The sequence below is a fragment of the Centroberyx gerrardi genome, chromosome 1, assembly GCF_048128805.1.
Source record: "Centroberyx gerrardi isolate f3 chromosome 1, fCenGer3.hap1.cur.20231027, whole genome shotgun sequence".
Lineage (NCBI taxonomy): Eukaryota > Metazoa > Chordata > Actinopteri > Beryciformes > Berycidae > Centroberyx > Centroberyx gerrardi.
In genome coordinates, this window is record NC_135997.1 from 3,163,991 (window position 1) to 3,183,252 (window position 19,262).

A 19,262-nucleotide genomic window follows, 5' to 3' on the forward strand; every position below is an offset into this window, starting at 1 on the left:
CAGTTTGCTACTTCACAGTAACTGCAGAAACTTAAAGGAAAAATATTTTTTGGTGTATCCACTTTCCCTCAGCCTGCCTCATATACTTCTACTTCAGTTAGTGATTTCCTACATTTCCCAGCATTACTTTCAACAATCCCCAGAGAAGAGGGGCGTGAACTTGTTGCATTCAGTCAAACTTGGGCACAGCTTTAAAGTGTGATCAATCAGCTGTAGGCTATACAGGTCTATGATAACGGCCACGCCCCTTACTCAAACTACAACATGTCTTGTTGCTGCGTTGCATTCTGGTCTCTCTGCTGCTCCTGTGGGTGGAGAAATTGGTCTCTCTCCTCTTCTACGATGGATTTCTCCCTGTATGATTGTTGAACGTCTCTTGGTGCAAAATGGCGGCTCTAGAAAGAAGCCCTCGCTCTTTGATTCTGAGGGACTGACACCAAAACCTGATGTTTACCGCTGATGTTTTAGATCGCTGAAACATTTTCTGATATCAAACTCCATTATAGCTGCTGGAAATATCTGGAGGTGATGTCACATTGTCTATGTTTGGACAGTTATCCATGGGAAGAAGAAAAATACACCAAACAACAAAAATGCCCAGAAATGCAAGAAACATCACCAATCGCTGTTTTTTAAACAGTGTTTTTGTCAATGACTCCAATTGCTCAGAAACCAATACAAAACAAATCAATATGTTTACCAGGACACACCAAGAGCTCAAAACACTCCATTATTATATACTGTAGTAATACATAACTGCATCCAGATGGCACTCTCTCTCTGCTTCATTGTGTGTGTGTGTGTGTGTGTGTGTGTGTGTGTGTGTGTGTGTGTGTGTGTGTGTGTGTGTGTGTGTGTGTGTTGCTTGCTACCTGCTGGTGCTGCTTTCCGGAGCACAGCAAAACAGGCAACTGATTTGCTTTGGGCCTCCCCCTCTCCCTGTCCCGCCCCTCCCTGTCCCGCCCCTCCTAGTTGTGCTCTAGGGCAGATGAAGGAGGGGTGTGTGTGTGTGTGTGTGTGTGTGTGTGTGTGTAGGGGGCGTGTGCTACTCGGGGCCGATACCTGATCTTAAGGTTTCTTGTGCAAGAGGGGTGGGCAGCTACGATCTGCAGCAGAGTAAAATGAGCTCTGTCTTTATAGTAAACAAAGGCAGCAGCAGGATTAAGTGCAGATTAGTATTTGTATGTTTGCAGTTGGCGCTATAATTGATATTTGCAGGCGATGAGTCACTGCAGCTGGCGGGAGGCGCTAGACAGGGTGTGGTGCCAGAGTGGGCAGGGGACTGGAGGAGGGTTTGGGCGTCGCTTGCGTTACAAACACATCATGGAAACAAGAGGAAGTGAAAGCAGGGGAAGGGGGTTTGACAATTCATCCTTTCAGTTATTTCTTCTCAGACATTTTGTCCAATACTTATTTTTTGCTCCCATACAAAGAGTGAGCTGAAGCATGTGTTTAATTCTTTAGACACAGCAAAATGTGGGGAAGTCACAAGGCGGCTTGCACACACACACGCGGAACAAAGCACATTATGAACTGAAATGTGTACACCCTCATACACAGTTGTGATTGTTGCAGCAGTGAGGTAAGTGATAGTTCCCCGGCTATATTCAGCTTGTTAGTCAGTGCAGTCTAGCAGGACTTCCTGCTGTTTATCTAGGCACGGCCCTCAGCCCACAGTCAGAGCCCACGGCTGCCTGCCTGACTGTCTCTCTGACTAACTGCTCTAATAGCACCAAGTTAATGAGGTGACACCAACAGATCAAAGTCACAAATTAATCTGCCGAAAAAGAGCTTTTTTTTCTCTTCTTATCCAGTCTTCCCTGACCTCAGATCACCTGAAACAGCTGAAAACCTGAAGCAGCCCTCTTGCAGCTCGTGAATCTACGTGTTTGCCATGTGGGTTCTTTCTCCTCGGTCGATCCCGCCTCCTCTCCACTGCCTGGGGAACACATGACGGACGGCAGCCCTTTGAAATCCAGCAGGAAGCTCACGCTGATCTGACCACTTCCTGTGTCTATAGCTGACCATCTCACAGCCACACCTCCAATCAGCACACAGAGGACGGTGTGTGTGTGTGTGTGTGTGTGTGTGGCAACACCACCACTCTAGGGTCTGACAAAACGCTTTAGGAGTAGTCCAACTAATATAGCGGTCAGCTTTCTGCCCTTTTATGGAAGCAAATGACTGTGGCCCCGCTTGTTATTTCCTATGCCTGTGAAATCACCAGGGAAATAGCTTTTTTTTTTGTTGTTGCTCCTGTTCTGAATGTGCGACAGGGAAATGGAGCTCATCAACAAACAGCCGTCAAGTTCCCACATGATGAATCCGAGGCTTCACATGTAACTGATGGCTGTTGACATTTGAAACAGTGTGGGCAGTGGCCAAGTATTTTGAAATCTAACCTTGATAAGCCACTTTCTTTATCTGTATTTACACAGGACAAAACAAGAAGAGAACCAGAAATACACTCACTGTGGGAGTTTTTCTACTTACAGGCCCTGTCCTTTATAAATCTTAGCCGGGAGGGAACACTCAACCCCGAGGCTCTGAGTTTCTGTTGACTAGTGATTAGTGATTTCCACCAGCATCAGCCAGGAGTGCAGCTCTGAGCATGTGGTAAAACCATAACCAGCTCCAACCCTCTGACCTCACCTGCGACTCAGTCGGCCTTTGTTTCTCCTGCGACAGGAAAACAGCCCGAATATGGTGTTCTGCCTGTGACACCATATGCAAAAACTCTACATGGACATGCACATACAACAACCACATCATCACCAAGTCACGATAACACAGGCAAATGAGTCAGAGAGAGCAGGGTGTTGATGGTCCTCTTTCTAGAAAGACACATGTCTCTGTCAACAGTATAGACTGGCTTTTTTCAAATTTATTGTTGGAATCAAAGATGAGGGTGAAACCAAGCAGGGTTCATGAAAACATAAAGAAAGGATAAGTCATAAAGCTGGAGGGAGAGAGAGCAGAAGAATGAGACAGAGACACAGAGAGGAAGTGAGTGGGGGCCGGAGGGATGATCGCACCGTGACATCAGAGGTCTGGAGAGTCATGTGGGGATGAGAGGCTGAGTCACATGGAGCCTTCTGCAACCCTGAGGGCCTGGGATCCCGTTCACTATGACCGCACATTCATTACTCATAATAATATACCCAGATATCTAACCAGCATTTAGCTATTACATTACTTGAAGCCCTTGCTGTTTGTTGTTACACAAAAAGTAAAAACTAATTGAGGGCTTTCAGGTGACAGACGGTTGCTTTTCTCAACAGAGAGTGCTGTTTTTGACTGGGAAATGATAATTTCACTGCTGATATGACTGATTTTGTGTTTAGACGTCTGGCTTAATGCCAACTTGTTAGCTAGCTAACCATAGTATCTGGTCAGCTAACCATCACTGTCTTGTTGTTAACACATCTGATTTACTAGCTGAAGTATCTAGTAGCAGCTAGCGTTAGTAGAGGCTAGAAGATGCATGTTAACATTAACATTGCTTTGCAATAATACTGGTTGCTTTGCTAGCTAACAGTTTGTTCAGGTTAACTGAGCTGACTCTTCTCAAGCTGCAACTCAGAGTGTTTTGCAGTAGATACTAGAGCTAAAGACAAGACAGTTTACTGTGTCACAGTAACCTACATTGAGAATCAAATTTACCTTATTGACTTTTACTTATTACATTACTGAATTGGCCTACAGTCACACTACAACAATCTTGTTTCGGGTATCTCTCTTTTTGTAGCCTATATATAGGCCTATTTAGACATTATTTGCATGCAGCCAATTCCCCACTGGACCTTTTCAAATGTTTTCATGAGCCCAAGGGAAGAACTTTCTCAACCCTTGAATGGAATCATTCAATTTAAGTTGAAGCATGAAAATTTCTTTGTCTTTGTGTCTTTGTCATTTACACACATTTAGAACAACAGAGTTTCTACTCCTATTACTGCTTCTGCATCCATCCGCTCAACTTGGCCCGTCAGAGCCAGGATGTAACTGTAGCCGAGTCTGTTTGCATAAAGCGACATACGTTTGCATAATGCACGCCTCAATAATAGACACACACGGAAACGCAAATGAAACAGGGAGTGACCAGGAAATAACACAGTAACAGGGTCAAACCTTTTATTCATAGATCACTGAAAACAAAACCTTAACATCTATTTTGTACTCTTATTAGCCATTTGGCTCTCTCCACTATCAACAGCCTGTGAAATTAACAGAATTAATATATTTATAAGTAAGCTTTTTAAGTGGTCATTAAGAGAGACTGGTAGCATCGTTTGTTGCATTAGTTGTAACCCAAAAGTACCTGGATGGCTTGGTCCTATCTTTTTTTCTTATCTTAGTCATGATAGTTTATGCTTCCATGGCAACACTGGATGTTTTCATCCTGAACAAGCAACTGTTGTGATGACAAAGTAAGGCCAAATAGGAGACAATATGATGTTGATTCAGGACAGCTGTCAGAAAGTGACTATGGCATGGCACTAGCTGGACATTTAAGAGTGTGAGTGTGAGTGTGTGTGTGTGTGTGTGTGTGTGTGTGTGTGTGTGTCTCTTACATGAGCCTTCTCTCTGCGGGCCTCCAGCAGCTTGTCGTAGTAGTGCTGGGCAATAGAGGGGTCGACGTCAGTGAGCTTGGCTGAGAGGTTCTGCAGGGCGGACAGCGTCTTCAGGGGGTCGCCCTCATCCAGGGCCTCGTTGATCTGACCGATGGCAGCGATACCTGCACACACACAAGCAGGCACACACACACACACACAGACGAAAAACTACATGAGTAAATTATCACTCTTTGTAATATGGGGGATGAGCAGGAGGGTGACTGAATCTGTCCTTGTTTTCAAATTCACATCAGTCAATATCAGGCTGTAATATGCATCAAGATGTAACATTCTCTAATCATTGAATATGAAATGTAATGCAAATACAGCAGGAGAAAGGTTACTTTTAAACGTGTGTTGGTATATTGTTGTACTTCCATCCATGTGGCTCCAAATGGCTGGATAAAATTTTGATAAATTTGTTGCACTAATGTCAAATTTCTATTGTATTTTCACTGTCAAGTAGTATGTGTTTTGTGTATTGTTTTGTTCTGATTTTGTATACCATCGAGGACCACTAAGTGTTTAAATATGCTTTTACGTGTTATCCTCTGGGTTGTATCGTTTGTACCTTTTTATACCCAATAAATCAATCAATCAATCAAACCCTCTTCCAAAGTGAAGATATTTTGTTATTTCAGAGTTAGGGGTTTGAAATAGGTTAATGTTAGGGTTAAGTATTCAGGGGTATGTGTGTGTGTGTGTGTGTGTGTGTGTGTGTGTGTGTGTGTGTGTTTTCTCACGTTCGTGCTCCTCCTGCACAGTCAGGTTGACCTGGTCGATGCAGGCCTGGATGTCGTTCCAGGTCAGATAGTCACAGCCATCCTCTCTGGCTGCTGCCTTCAGACGCATCAGCTCCTCCATGTACCTGAGGAACACACACACACACACACACACACACACACGCACACACACGCACACACACGCACACACACGCACACACACGCACACACACACACACACACACAATACATGAACCGCCTGCCTCAATCCACTCAGAAGTCTTGACAAAAAGCTCAGACAGTCCTCACATCATGCGTCACTGACACCCGGTGTGTGTGTGTGTGTGTTTGTGTGTGCGTGCGTACCTCTGTGCATATTCGTCCTCCACATTACTGAGTCCGGTGACGGAGCTGGACAGCTGTTTCCAGAGGGCGGCTCGGTCTCCAACATCCAGCGCCGCATTCATCAGCACCACCGACGACAGCATCTCCACGGCAACCAGCAGCTCCGGGTGGGACAGAGAGCCCTGCGGGACACCGGCCGCAAATTTACCTCATACATCCAGCTGCCAGTAAACATCACTAGAAGCAAGGGTTGTTCAAAAGTCTGTGATGGTGTTATTGGCTGGAATTTTTATGTACGCCTTATGGTAACATGGTCTGTAACAACCACAAAGAAATGTGCCATTTTCCAGGAAGTAAAGTTGGCATTCATTGTGTATGTTATGATATTGAGAATCAACTAACAAGGTGATGAAGTCAATTTTCATTTCATTGTGTCTTAAAAGAACAGTTCAACCCAAAATGAAATTTATTATTATCTACTCACCCCCAACAAAAACATGGAAATGGGCCGATCCATTTGCCTCTTAACTCTAGATAATGAGGTAGATGTCAATGTTTTGGACCCACAGTGTAATTGTTTGGCTACAAAATACTAACTGAACTCTAAACAACTCGACCCTGTTCACTTCAGTTATTTAGGTAAGCTGAGAACACTAGTGTTTGGTGGTTGTAGGAATTTCAATGTAGATTGACTGACATGGAGGAAGTAGATAATGATAGAATTTTCATTTTGGGGTCAACAGTTCCTCTAAGTTTTCCTCAGAAGCCAGATGCAATACACACGAGTTGGTGGACAGGTGGGTAGGTAGGTATTTATCTGTGTGTGTGTGTGTGTCTCTACCTCAGCACTTTGCTGCTGCAGGCTGGCGAGCTCTCTCTGGTAGAGGTCAGCGGCGCTGGGGTAGACCTCAGGCAGCTGGGCGTCCGGGTTCATCAGCTCCTCCACCGTCTTCTCTGGCACGCCCGCACGGATGGCAGCGTTGATGCGATCCACTGCCTGCAGCACTACACACACACACACACACACACACACACACACACACACACACGGGAAACAGACAGTAGTTGTTGGAGTATAAGAAATACAGACACAGCTAGGGGAAGGATGATGATGATCCCGAGACAACTGTGACACTTCTGAAATGATGTTTTGGGTGCTTACTCTTTCCGTAACCTTCTGCGATCTCATTGGCCACGTCCACTCCACTCTGCAGCTCGTCCTTAGTCAGCGCTTCTCCTGGATTGGTCTTACAAGGAAGAAACAAGGGTGAGACAATAACGAGGAGTCAGAGAAGCAGAGTGTTTACTCAACTTAAATATACAGTCGTGTTTCAATGAGCTGGCACCTGCTGCATGCAAGAAAATCTTCTCCCATTAGAAAGTACTTTTAAATGATTTAACTCATGATTTTATGAACTATATTGCAGTGAAATATGATGCTACATTATGAGGTGTGCACTTCATAGTAGGCTCTTTATCCGGACATGTACATGTTATATTGTAGGTACTTTGTCTTCATATTTGCATGTCGTATGAGGGTTGCTGACAACAAAGCACTGAAACTGTAGTATTAATGCACAGTATGCATTCTATTTTAATATGTGATTCCAATTTTCCCATGAGATATGATTGTGTGCTGAATGTTGAAATAAGTGCTGAAACTGTTTTTACGCTGCAAAACAAAATTGTCTCAATGAGGACATTAAAGTTTTTCTAAGTCAAAGTCTAAATGGACAGGGCTTGCATGTCCTCAAGACCTGAAAACCTGTGAAATGCCATCACTCTGTATAAGAGGGTCCTACCTGTTCTTTTGCCTCTCGGTCGGCCAGCATCTGTTTGAGGTACCAGCCTTTGTTCTGGGCCTGCAGGTTCTGGATGCCCATCGCCTTCAGAGCCTGAAATAACTTGTCCTCGTCTCCGCTCAGCAGGGCCTGCTCCGCCGCACTCAGGGCCGTGCTCACTGTCAAGGTAGAGTAGAGTAGAGAAATCTTTATTATCCCCAATGGGGCAATTCGATTCGCAGCTAGCAGCTACAATACGCAAAAACATCAAACATAGTACAAAAACACAGACAGTATCACACAATATCAATTTCTATCCAACAAAAAGCTGTAGGCCTACATCCCACGCCCAGTATGCATAAGCGGGGACCAGGCCCTTGTTCCACACATTTAACTGCAGTTACATATTTAATCTGCGGTTTGCTTCAGGGATAAAAGAGCGCCAAAATCTGTTACTGCTACCTTTAGGGAGCCTGAACCTACGGCCAGAGGGAAGAAGGGAAAACTCAGAGAAGAGAGTGAGCAGCGGATCCTGAAGAATATCCTGAGCTTTCTTAATAACTCTCATCTGATAGATATCACTAAGATCATTAAGGTCGACAGTTAACAACATCTGAATAGAGCTACTGTAGCATGAGAGCTACTTGTTTTGAGTGAAGACGAAATGAACAAACCAGTGAATTGATGTGAGTGTGTGTGTGTGACTTACAGTTGACCTTGTTGACGTTGCCCTGGATCTCAGCCTGGGTGAGCAGCTCCTCGTACACGTCTCTCTCTGCGCCGGTGTTCTCCACCAGCTGCTCCACATGACACCCAACAGCAAACAGGACACAACCGCATTACACATCACTCCTACTCATCATCACATCCTCATCACAGGACACCAGGGGAAGAAATTCACTTCATTTTCAGAGGGTATGTTTTGCTCCCTCTATCCGATTTTTAAGTGCATTTTGGTTCTTTTTAGGGGAATTTATTGAACTATTAAATAATATATTTGCATTGCATTTTGGAAAATAAACACTCAATTTGTACCACTAAGATTTGTTTTATTTTAAATCATAATATGCAGCACTTCCCACCCACACTTCTTTCTCACTGCTGGAAACTGTCAGCAGGTCTTACAGAAGAAGTTTCATTTTCTCCTCTCTGTCCCCAACCGGTCCATCTCTTTTTTTTACCGTATTGGTTGTTTATTTTTTGTTGACCCAGTGGTTTGTGTGGTGTTGGCATTTTCTTCTACTGCAAAGTGTGTGGCGCCAAACTTTTCTACTGCTGCAGGCTGTGTACTCTGTTGTTCCGTTATTCCTGCACTGCTCATAGGCTCCCATCAATCTACGGTGGCCCACAGGGGATAATAGTCTCATTTACGTGTGTATGTTTCAATAACTCCAATAAAACATGAACAGGGTGAAATAAAAAAAAAAGGGTATCCCTAAATATCAGAAACATCCCCCCCCCCCCCCCCCTTCCTTTAATTTCATTTGAATTTTCTGAACTTTCAAGTCCAATTTTTCCCCTCAGTCCCCCTCTGACCCTGTAGGCCAGCCTGTGAGACCTGCCACAGTTTTCACCACACACCATGATCCTTTGGTGCTGAGGTGCAAGACTTCGTACCCGTTTGCGTGAGCTGGCCACCTTCTCTCCCTTGGCCTGGTAGAGCATGTCCTGGTAGTGCTGGGCGGAGGTGGAGTCCAGGTTGACCAGCATGGCGTTGGGGTTCTGCATGGCAGCCAGCGTGCCGTCAGGTACGCCCTGGTCTATGGCCTCGTTGATGGCTATCACAGCAGCATGCACTGAGGGGGGGGGGGGGGGGGAGACTGGTGAGGAGCTGGATTCACATGAACTGGGGGCTTTTATTGGATACAAATATGCTGGATAATAAAATATTGTCAAAAAGATCTCTTTTCAAATGGACACGTAAAGAGATTTCTAACTGTTTCAATACCACTTAGACACTATGCACTATCATTTTATAGTTTTATATTTATTTATTTTATACTTTTTCTGTATATTTGCTCATTATTTTTATTACCTTTCCTGTACTTCCTTGCCATTGTTCCGCCAATTGCTGCTGTGGCACCCGAATTTCCCCCAGGGGATCAATAAAGTGCAATCTTATCTTATCTTATCTTATTATTTATGATAGAGGGACAGCAAGAGAGTCGACCAAACTATACAAAATCCAGCTATGGGGATGCTGACTTGGCCCTTAGTCCCACCCACTCCCCATGATATCCAAGCCCTCCTCACATGCAGCTTCATCCACTGAGAGCTCATTGGCCAGGATCCCGCCAATCTTGCTGAAGGCGGGCATCTGGATCCCGTACTTCTCCAGCTCACTCTTCATGTTGTTGATCTCCTCCTCTGAGAGAGAGAGAGAGAGAGAGAGAGCAGAAGGAACAGATCCATGGAGAGTGGTGAAAAAGGGGGGAGTGAGAGAAGGGGGCGGGGTCAGGGAAGTGAGAGACTGGGGCCTAGAGCGGGAAGCAGAGACAGACTGTTCCTGGCCTGTGTGTGATAATCAGATCCTCGACTCTGGCTCTGGGAAAAGGAGCAGAGCGGGAACTCAAACGACAGGAAAAGCTCTGACAATTACTAATGACTTTCACATTGCCAGCAGCTCCTGCTGCTGGAAGCCCCTCCCTGTTCTTTTCTCTCAGCGCTACGCTTCTGCTTTCAGGGAGCAGAAAAATAGAAGTCTTTCATTTCACCCTTCACTTAATATTAACTGTGCAGATGTGATGACATTTGCAACATTTTGGACTTAAGATGCCAAAATTGGGCAACAAAGACAGAATGGGGGAAAACAGGCTGACTCATGGTCTGAGATTGTTCAGGCTCTTACCAGTGAAATCTACTTTTCCATACAGGTCCTGGATCTGCGGGGCCAGGCCCAGCTTAAACAGGTACAGGCTGTAGAGGAGGAAAGAGAAAAAATGAGCAAGGGAAAATGGCAGAGCAAACGGGGAACAAGGAGTGGGAGCAGAGGGAGAAGGACGTCACACAAGAACAAGGAACCAAACACCTCAGAGCCAGACCTCGTGTTCTCATGATAACCGACATTTCAATATGACTTCAACACTGTTGTAAAAGATTGAATTCAATATTGAATTTTACAAACGATACAGTGTGTCATTTTTTGGTGTATCGGGTATATGTGCGGATTGAAACAAAGTCACAAGGGAAGGGCATTTCAGGGCGTTTGGGGCGGGACAGAGCGCAGGGAGGGACTGTTGAGAAGTGCAGCCATACGTCTTAGACTGTCAACATGGTTTGGCAGTGAAAACCCTGTTTCCCTTTCCTGCCACTTGGAAAGTTGCAGGTTTTATTTAATGGGAGGGACGGATGGGGGGGGGGGGGGTTGTTCAAAAATCTGTTATAGTTTTACTGGTTGGAATTTATAGGTCGGCTACTGGTACGATATGAAGTAACCACTAAAAATACACTGTTTTACAGAAAGTAATGGGATTTTGGCATAAAAATATAAGAAAATAAAAGTTTTGAAATAGGTTTAGGTAGTTTTGATATGGAGAATTACCCAGCGAGGTGAAAAAGTCCATTTTAATTTCATTGTGACTTTAAAAGAAGAAGAAGGATTACAGCGGACTGCAGCAAAACTCAACAGAGTCAAGCGGTTGAAAACATGGCAACAGCATGAGACAGTCCACCTGAATCTCAGTCCACCTGAACTGGTTGACACACTGGTTACAGGAGCAAATTATCCAAAAAATATAAAGACCGACACCCGACTGACATCAAAACCCTGTGATGAAGCTGCTGCAAAGCCGTCCAAGTCAAGTGTGGCAACACACTGCTTTGGGTTTTGTTGTTTGCTGTGGTATAATTGCACTAGTATCCAATTCTTAGAAATTAAACTTAGTAATGCTGTCAAAGTCAAATTCTGGCATCGCAACAAGACCAGTTGGACCAACTGACATCCTGAATGGCACAGGCAGCAGCAGCACATTGTTCTCTACGCCTTTCAATTAACAACAGCTAATAAATATACTTTCGTGGCAGTATTCTGGCATCTGGGTGCCACCTGGCTAAGAGGAGGGGATGGGGGGGGGGGGGGCTTTTAAAATCCAACAAACAGCCAGTCATCTAGCCAGGAGCATGGACACACACACACACACACACACCACCATGCCCTCACTCTGCTCTGCTGGTTGACTTCCTGACTCCAAAGCCTCTGGACTCTGCATCCATTTTACATTTACTGGAATGCTCTATTAAAACAAACTGCTCCATCTCTAGGTGGAGGGAGAGGTGGGGGGAGATAGGGGGGCGTTTTTCACCTTATAGTGCTGAATGCCTCTCTGCTGAAAAACCGCACTGTTCACCTCATAAAAGTGTCACAGACCTGAAACATGCTCAGGCCACAGATGCAAGGGAATATATTGTTTTTCAAGTGCACATGCCTGAGTAATGTGAACAGTCAGAATCTGATAAATGAAGAATGCATGTAATTCCTTCAGCAAAGACACACTTCAAACAAAATATCGGTTTTGTGACCTCTAAGCTCTTCGTTTAATGCTTTTCAGGCTGTGAAGTAAGTCGGTGTGTTTGTGTTCGACTTCACTGCAGGAGAGAGAGAGAGAGAGAGAGAGAGAGAGAGAGAGAGAGAGAGACAGAGAGAGAGAGAGAGAGAGACAGAGAGAGAGAGAGAGAGTACCTGAGAGCATGTATGCAGTAGATGCAGCGCGGCATGTTCTTTCTGTCATAGATGTCTGTGGTTTCTGGGTAGAAGATCTGAAACAGAGTGAGGGACAGTGACTCAGTCAGGGCAGCGCTCAGCTCGTTCCCACCCATGGCAGCACGGCAGCGTGTCCCAGCATGCAGTGCAGGAGTGGTCCGGGATTGGGGGATTACACAATGTAAATGGGAATTCACATGTCCCGGCATTGTCACTGTTGGTTCAAACGATATAGGCTTTTGAAGGCAGATACTGATATTTTTGTATTGAAGCTGCCGATAGCTGACATTTTGTGCTAATGGCTCAATATCTTTTTTTCATTGTCATGCCAAAAAATGACAAGTATTCAGGGTTTCCCCCCAGAATTTTATTCTTGTCAGGGTAGAAGAGTCTCTGAAACAGCATTTAGACCATCATGGGACACTAAAACTTTCCATTTAAACCCAGACTCATTAAATTCTTTTAGGGTCAGCAGCTCTTTAAGGCAGGGTGAGACCCACCGCTCCTATTAAATGGAAAGGAAAGTCTGAAGAATTCATTTACAAAAAAAACATTATTGAACAAAAATGAATAAATAAACTAAAGAAAAATACGATTTCTCAAGAATTTCTAAACTAATGAAAATAAAAAGTTCATTGCAGGTTTTCCAGACTGACTTATGTAGCTGAGGTCAGGGGGGGACCTCCATCATATCAGAGGTGGATGATACTGACTGATTGACTAAGTCAAAATTGGCCCAAAATATTAGCATGCTGATATAGTGGTCTAACCCTAACTGAAACTGTAGGTAAACCTGCATGTAAGAGATTGCACTGGTGTATGTGTGTGTGTGTGAGACAGAGAGAGAGACAGAAGGATTGGTCGCCCCGCTCACCTTTGGCAGCCCCTTCTCTGTCATGGCGTTCAGCCACTGGATAACATTGTCTGTGTGTCTGAAATGGAGACCCGTTGCCTGTAGGAGAGAAACCCAACTTAAGCACACAGACGTGTCATTCATTGCCACCTCACACAGTTAATCCAGCCTGACTCACACAGACAAGAGGCAGAGTAAACTGAGGCTCTGTTCAGTCGACTGTTTCTGCCAGGATCCAAGACAAAGCCGGAAGAAACATGCTCTCTGTGGCAAATGGACTTAAAGGAATAGTTCACCCTAAAATGGAAACTCAGTCATCAAATCCTCACCCCCATGCCAGTCAAAACTCCACTGAAGTTAGTAGGACCATCAAACACACAGCGAGTTAACCCCCATAATACCATCTCAGTCTTCCCCAAACTACTGAAGTTAATGAGGCCATCTTCTTACAGCTTCAAAAAAAAGCACAACATGCATCCATCAAATTTCTCCAATCAGCTCATGCAGCATAATCCAAGTGTTTGTGGCCAAACGATTGCACTGTGGGTCCAAAACTCCAATATTTACCGCTTTATGGCCTATATTTCTTGCACCCTACAGCGCTCTGGTGGAAAACACTGGAAGGTGACTGTTGGTGCGTTCAAGAACAAAGCTTTGTCAGTGATGAAAATATAGGCCATAAAGAGGTAAATATTGGAGTTTTGGGCCCAAAGTGCAATCGTTTGGCTATAAAACACTTGGCTTATGCTGCATGAGTTTGTTTGGAGAAATTTGATGGACATTTTATGCTTTTTTGGAGCTGTAAAAAGATGGCCCCGTTAACTTCAATAGTTTGGGAGAAGGCTGAGAAGAAACTATGGTGGCTAGCTTGCTGTGTGTTTGGTGATCATACCATCTTCAATGGAGTTTCAACTGACAGGGGGATGAGTAGATAGAAAAAATTCTTTCTGTGGAGCGTCTGAATACAGGTGAGTGATTATCATGAACAGATGTGATGCACGCTCCTGTCATCACCTTGTAGCGCGTCTGCTCACGGTCGTAGATCTTCTTGAGGGAGACGGTGCGCGGGGCGAAGAAGTTGCCCAGTTTGGCCAGATAGACGCCGTTCCTCAGCCCCTCCTCCAGCTCCGTGGTGGGGGGCAGCTCCTCGTCCAGACACGCCTCCATCCACCTGCAAGGAGAGCACAGCACACACACATCACCGATCTGAATAAAAGCATGCAGGACACACACATAGCATACGCGCATTTATAAAAACGGATAATTCAGTTTCCTGGTGATGGGTTACATTCAATTTGTCAAGTGTTGCTTTTTTCTACAGCTTTGCAATCTGCCAATGATCACATGTTAAATAATCAAATGAATGTTGATCTCATTGAACCGAATGGTAATGTTAGGTGTGATGTCAAATAGGGCTGAACAATTAATCGAAATTTTATCGAAATCGCAATATGGCCTACTACAATTTTCAAAACGCAGGAGGCGCAATATTTGTTAAAGGTGAAATGTGTGTCAAAATACCATTTTAAATTAAATATTGTTGTGCTGCAGAGATGTCCTGGCCTACACATCATATTCTACACACTTAAGAAAACATCTTTGTTTGGTACAGATCCCCGCAAAAATCACACCATAATCATTTTAATACGTTTTTCAATGAAAATGAGAATAATGATGTAAAAATTATCATTCCCTCTAATATCGCAAATCATATCGCAATATCAGTCAAAATAATCGCAATTAGATATTTTTTCAAAATCGTTCAGCCCTAATGTCAAACAAAACTGAAATTTTCAAATAATATTCCTTAAAATGTTTCATACCTCATTTTTTCTGAGTTTTTAAATCAAATTTGCTTGTCATCATCAATTTAAAACAGCAGAATTGTGTGTCACGATATCACAAAATCACTATATGATCACAATATGATGCCACTGAAAAATTATAAATGATAATATTTTATTATTGCCCAGCCCTAGTATAATGCAAAAAATAAGTGGCCATACACCCAAACTGCTCATCAGAAGTCAGTATGTGTAAGTCCTGGTAGAATGACAGAGGACAGTGTGTAGGTGTGTATTCCTGCGACCACACCGCTGCTGTGACCTGAGATAAAAGTTTTATCAGACATTTCTCACCAACACCATTTCCTAAAAGCCATAAACCGGAGCTTCAAAGTGACTTTACAGCAGTGAGAGGCGTTGTTGGCTCCTGGCACTTGGCTTTTATAACACGGCCACAGAAAGATGTTCAATTAAACTTTGACTTTTAATCAATAATAACTGCTTAACTATACATGTATGCATTCTGCACATACCGCCTCGAGGGGGAAAACTGAACATAAACACACAAAGTCACACGTACACAGCCATGCAAACAATTTGATATTGATATTGGAGTCATATTGCAGAATATTGCGACTGCGGTATAAATTGTGATACATGTGGAGAGAAGCCTTTAATTTTCAGGGCATAAAATAATAATATATAGGAGTTGTTAAGATACACATGAATTAAATGAAAGATTTGTTTTCCTGACATTCAAATTTGAAGGTAGCACAGATAGTAACCTGCTTAATAAGCTGTCTGAAACACCTTTCCCTCTCATAATCAACTGAAACAATATAGACCATATATACTACCAACAGCTATTAAGAATATTTACAGTAAATCTTTTGTCCCAAGTGCAATTAAGGTCCTAAATGAAACAAGATAAGTTAGGCTGGCAGATACAGAGTGGTTGCTCCTGAGACTTTCAGTTTTGCTCAGTATTTGTATTTATTTATTTATTTTTCTATGTGATGCATGTTTTGTTGTATGCATCATGTTTTTCAGAATATAGACCATACAAACTTATAAGCAAACATAACACTGGACAAACAAAATACAAGGTAGAGACATTTAGACCAATTTCATGAGAGATAATTTGGACAGAATCACTTCATCATAGCTGTATTACACCTTTCCATTGTTGGCAAAGGCAGTATGTATGTAATGTTTTTTTTTTTGTTTTTTTTGTTTTTTTAAAATGGTGAAGCCAAAGGCAAATTTCCACATTGTGGACAATTAAGTTTCATATTCGTAACAAATCGTCCCCCACGAATGATGCAGGCACCTCAGTAAAAAGATGCATCACCCCTCCACATTTCATCAGAATCAGACCAGTGGTGTCTGACAAATGGACGCAGCCTGATCTATGGTCATTACTGTGGTTTCAGTATTTTATTGTGTAGCCCCAAGTGGGACAACAGTTAGCAGGGACTTCTTTTAAATCACTTCTTAAAACCCATTTTTATAGACTTGCTTTTATGTGATGTCGTCTTTTTATCGGCTTTTTATCTTTTATCGGCTTTTTATCATCTTTCTATTGTCTTTTTACGTCTTTTATCTTAACTCTGTCTTAATTCTATCTTACTTTTATTCTATTTTACTGTTTATCTTGGTTTTCATCCTATCATCCCCGTTTATTATTGTGTTATTGCCTTTTAAATTCATATTTTGAGTATTCTGCTTTTATTTTGTCTGTCAAAGCACTTTGTAAACTCTGTTTTTAAAGGTGCTATATAAATAAAGTTATTATTATTATTATTTGCTGATATAAAATGCTACACTGTGTTAACTAAGAGGCCTCAAGGGAGAATCAGCCCTCTCACAGGTCACTAAGTTCAACCCCACAGCAAACTGGTGCATACAGGTAGGAGGGAACCATAAAACTAAATGTCACAGGTATGGATTGCATATTAGTGCCGTACAGTCAACCCGCCAAAGGCTCTGCAGCACCAAAACAACACATAAACACCAAATCTGGCCTGTGGTAACCTCTCCTGCTAAACAGCGAGTTCCCAGCATTCCTCCTGTGTGACATTTCATTTCTTTGAGGTCATATCGTGGAGTCGCATTCCTGCTGTGCGCCCGTGTCGGCCCTGGGCCACAGAGACGTGCTGAGCTCTCTCACTGGGACGGGCCTGGTGGACTGGATTCCTCCACCTCATGTCATCACCCTGCAGTAACTATGGATGCAGCTATTCCATCTTTTTTTCCACTGCTGATACTGATCCAGAGTATCATCAGTGTTCAATGCATTCTGTGATGAAGTGTTGTAATTTATTTTATTGGTGAACCAACTTTCCCTCAACCTGCCTCGTCACATTCTGCTTCAGTTAGTAGTGATTTCCTACATTTCCCAGAATGCCTTTTGACAACCCCCAGAGGATGGGTGTGAACTTGTTGCTTTCAATAGATCGATGTAACTGTACATTGCTAGACAACTAGTTCACGAACATTGGGTCGTGTCTTTGATCTAGGCCGTGCCTCTTACTCAAAACACATCATGTCTTCTGGCTGCATTGCATTCTGGTCTATTGAGGCTATTGTCAGTGGAGAAATTGGTCTCTCTGCCTCTTCTATGAAGGATTTCCCCCTGTATGATTGTTTGATGTTGGTGCATTTGGCCTTGCGTTTGGCCAGTTATCCACAGGAAGAGGAAAAATACACCAAACAACAAAATAGGGCCCAGAAATGCAAAGTACATTGCCAATAGCTGTTTAATAGTGTTAAAGTCTTTTAAGGTGGATTTTCCCTTTAAGCATAAGCCCATACCAAGGACCAATTACATCCCATTACTTTTACTGAACAATGCAGACTTAGACCATAAGTTTGCCGTCACTGAACAAAACAGACTGAGACGTGATGAGTTTTCCTCTGTGAGTGAAAAAGAAAGTCAAGTTACTTCTATTTCTGCCATGTCACATGTTGGTCTTGGTATCAGATTTAAGCACATTTTCTGTCAGAAAGACCTTTTTTTTAGCCCGACATGGGCCGGATGCCCCACGCTAGTATTACTATTTACTGTAGAATGTAAGGTTATAGTTGCCTTGACAACTTAAAAACACCACATCCACATTAATAAGTCACCATATTATCCAAATATCTGTCATATCCTCTTCTCCTTAACCTGAATTTCCCCAAGGGGATCAATAAAGTGCGATCTTATCTTATCTTATCTTATTATAAGGTACATCTCATAAAGCAAACATCACATGGTTTCCCCCGCAGTAGTGTGCAGCAGTGTGTGTCTGTCCTGGTTAATGTGGCCTCAAGTATCAGCTCTCTGATATGAAAGGCATGAGTTTATCACTGGCCATGAGGCATTTCACAGTTGGAGAGCAGACAGATTGAGGTCAAACATGGCCTTTTGAAAAAGGCAAACACTCTCTCGCTCTCTTTTCATCCGCTAAGAAAACACTCCCCCTCTTCTGCAACTTTGGCCTTTGTCGGCAACATCGAGGTCAACTATGTCCTGATTAAGAGACTCTTTCCCGCTATGGACAGACCCACACACACAGACACACACACACATACACACGTTTGTATTTCTATACTTGTGAGGACCTTCACTGACTACATTCATTCCCTAACCTAATCTAATTCTAATTTCAAACCTAAACCCAAGACCTAACCCTAAACTAACCTTAAACTAACCCCTTACCTTAACCTAACCTCATTCTAATTTCAACCCCCAAGTATTAATCCTAAACTAACCACTTAAAGACATGAGGACTGGCCAAAATGTCCTCACTTTGGAGGATTTTCCCTATCTTCCTATCTTTGTGAGGAAATTGGGTCTTCATAAGTCTAGAAATACATGAACACATACACACACACACACACACACACACACACACACTTTGCAGTGCACAGGTCGGCTAACAACCAGCTGAAACAACTCCCCTCCCAGGAAGTCGTGACATGGGGTCTCCAGACACAGGCTGCTATTGAGGCCAGGGTGTCCGGCCCCGAGGCGCAGGGCCGGAGCCGGCCGGCCTGGAACAACCCCCTCCTTTCACTCCACACTGGAGCAGTGAAAGGCTCCATAAAGGCTCCAAACTAATGGTTCTTTTATCAGGCCTACACACCCTTCCCAGCCAAGCACAAACACAGACACACCCTCCACTTAACAGCAGCTATGAATGGGATTTTAGAATGTCGACAATTGAATTCCAGCAACAGAAGACAGCAGCCAAAACAAATGTCAAATTGCGAACATGACACAAACAGGCATGTGTACGATTAGAAAATAGCCACAAATATGAGAGTCTTGTCTGGAATCTTGTGGAGATGTACACTAAATAAACAGCAATTTAAAATGGGAGATTGGAAGATGCAAGAGTCTCTTGAGAACAAGCTAATGTACAGCGAGCCGGTCATTACACAAAACAAGCCCCAGCAGGGTGAATCAAGACCACGAGAC

General features: G+C 43.3%; 1 protein-coding gene across 1 annotated transcript in view; it reads right to left on the reverse strand.

Moving 5' to 3' along the window:
• The window catches only part of iqgap1 (IQ motif containing GTPase activating protein 1), a 47,511-nt gene that overhangs the window by 13,616 nt on the left and 14,633 nt on the right, over positions 1-19,262 (reverse strand). Inside the window, exons 3-15 of the mRNA XM_071921146.2 lie at positions 14,028-14,184; positions 13,035-13,112; positions 12,140-12,216; positions 10,310-10,377; positions 9,715-9,828; positions 9,079-9,257; positions 8,171-8,258; positions 7,483-7,640; positions 6,843-6,927; positions 6,522-6,685; positions 5,702-5,862; positions 5,357-5,481; positions 4,572-4,735 (exon numbers count right to left, since the gene is read on the reverse strand). Of these exons, the coding sequence (XP_071777247.1) occupies positions 4,572-4,735; positions 5,357-5,481; positions 5,702-5,862; positions 6,522-6,685; positions 6,843-6,927; positions 7,483-7,640; positions 8,171-8,258; positions 9,079-9,257; positions 9,715-9,828; positions 10,310-10,377; positions 12,140-12,216; positions 13,035-13,112; positions 14,028-14,184 (1,618 nt within the window). The remainder of the gene's footprint in view (positions 1-4,571; positions 4,736-5,356; positions 5,482-5,701; positions 5,863-6,521; positions 6,686-6,842; positions 6,928-7,482; positions 7,641-8,170; positions 8,259-9,078; positions 9,258-9,714; positions 9,829-10,309; positions 10,378-12,139; positions 12,217-13,034; positions 13,113-14,027; positions 14,185-19,262) is intronic.